Source organism: Alligator sinensis, unplaced genomic scaffold, assembly GCF_000455745.1.
Source record: "Alligator sinensis unplaced genomic scaffold, ASM45574v1 scaffold1667_1, whole genome shotgun sequence".
NCBI lineage: Eukaryota > Metazoa > Chordata > Crocodylia > Alligatoridae > Alligator > Alligator sinensis.
Window position 1 is genome coordinate 1,054,325 of NW_005842504.1, and position 1,292 is coordinate 1,055,616.

At 65.9% G+C, this 1,292-nt stretch overlaps 1 protein-coding gene across 1 annotated transcript in view; it reads right to left on the minus strand.

The window, feature by feature from the left end:
• Positions 1 to 1,292, minus strand: part of LOC102380840 (sodium/calcium exchanger 2) — a 12,488-nt gene that overhangs the window by 972 nt on the left and 10,224 nt on the right. The window contains exon 7 of the mRNA XM_014523552.1: positions 37 to 312. Within this exon, the coding sequence (XP_014379038.1) occupies positions 37 to 312 (276 nt within the window). The remainder of the gene's footprint in view (positions 1 to 36; positions 313 to 1,292) is intronic.

Genomic DNA, 1,292 nt, shown 5'->3' on the forward strand with positions numbered 1-1,292 from the left:
CCCTGCTGGACCCCCCCAGCCCGACACCCCCCGCACCGGGGATGGAGGTGCCGAGGGCCACGAAGACGACGGCGTTGACGGAGTCCTTGAGGCCCACGGTGCAGCCGAAGTGCGAGGCCAGGTCGCCGATGAGGGCGGTGAGGAGGCCGATGACCAGGATGGAGACGCTGAAGCAGGCCCAGCCGTTGCAGTACTCGGTGGGGGGCACGCAGGCGAACAGAACCTTCCAGAACACCGTCAGGAAGTGCATCACGTAGTCGAAACACGACGGCAGCCGCTCCTCCCGTCCGTCCTCCTCCTCCTCCTCGTCACCTGGCACCGGGGGGGGTAACGTTGACCCAGGGGCTCCAGGGTGCGGGGTTCGGGGACCCCTCGCCCAGGGCTGAGAAGCAGCTGCTTCTGGGGTGCAGCATCAGGGGACCCATTGCCCAGCTATGAGATGCAGCTGCCTCTGGGGTGGGGCACTGGTGGACCCCAGGGCTCAGATGACACTGCTTCTGGGGTAGGGCATGTTGGGGGTGTTTCTATAGCGACGGTTTCACGTGACAGTGAGATGCGGCTGCCTCTGGGTGTGGGGCACTGGTGGACCCCAGGGCTGCGGCGGCTGCTTCTGGGGTGGAACATCAGGGAACCCATTGCTCTGCACTGAGATGCAGCCACCTCTAGGGTGGGACACACTGTGGGGGTGGGGTTTACATACAGACCCATTCACACAGTAGTGAGATGCAGCTGGCTCTGGGGCGGGGCGCGTTAGGGCCTGCCAAGCCCACAGTAACAGGGACAAACCCCATCCGTGCCACCAGGGGGCGCAGGTGCCCCTTTCCCAGGCTGGCGTGGAGGGGGCGGGTGTAGTTCAGGATGGGAGGGGCACTGAGAGAGTGTCCCGGGGCCCTCGCTTGGTGCCAAGATGCAGCTGAGTCTGGGGTGGGATGTGAAGGTTGTTCACACGGGGATCTGCCCCCTCGGAGCCGAGAGGCGGCTGAGTCTGGGGTGGGATGTGGAGTTTGTTCACACGGGGCTCTGCCCCCTCGGAGCCGAGATGCGGCTGAGTCTGGGGTGGGTTGTGGAGGTTGTTCACACAGGGATCTGCCCCCTCGGAGCCGAGAGGCGGCTGAGTCTGGGGTGGGATGTGGAGTTTGTTCACACGGGGCTCTGCCCCCTCGGAGCCGAGATGCGGCTGAGTCTGGGGTGGGTTGTGGAGGTTGTTCATGCGGGGACCTGCCCCTGCCCAGAGCCGAGATGCGGCTGAGTCTGGGGTGGGAAGTGGGGCGAGCGCGGGGCCGTGGCACCCA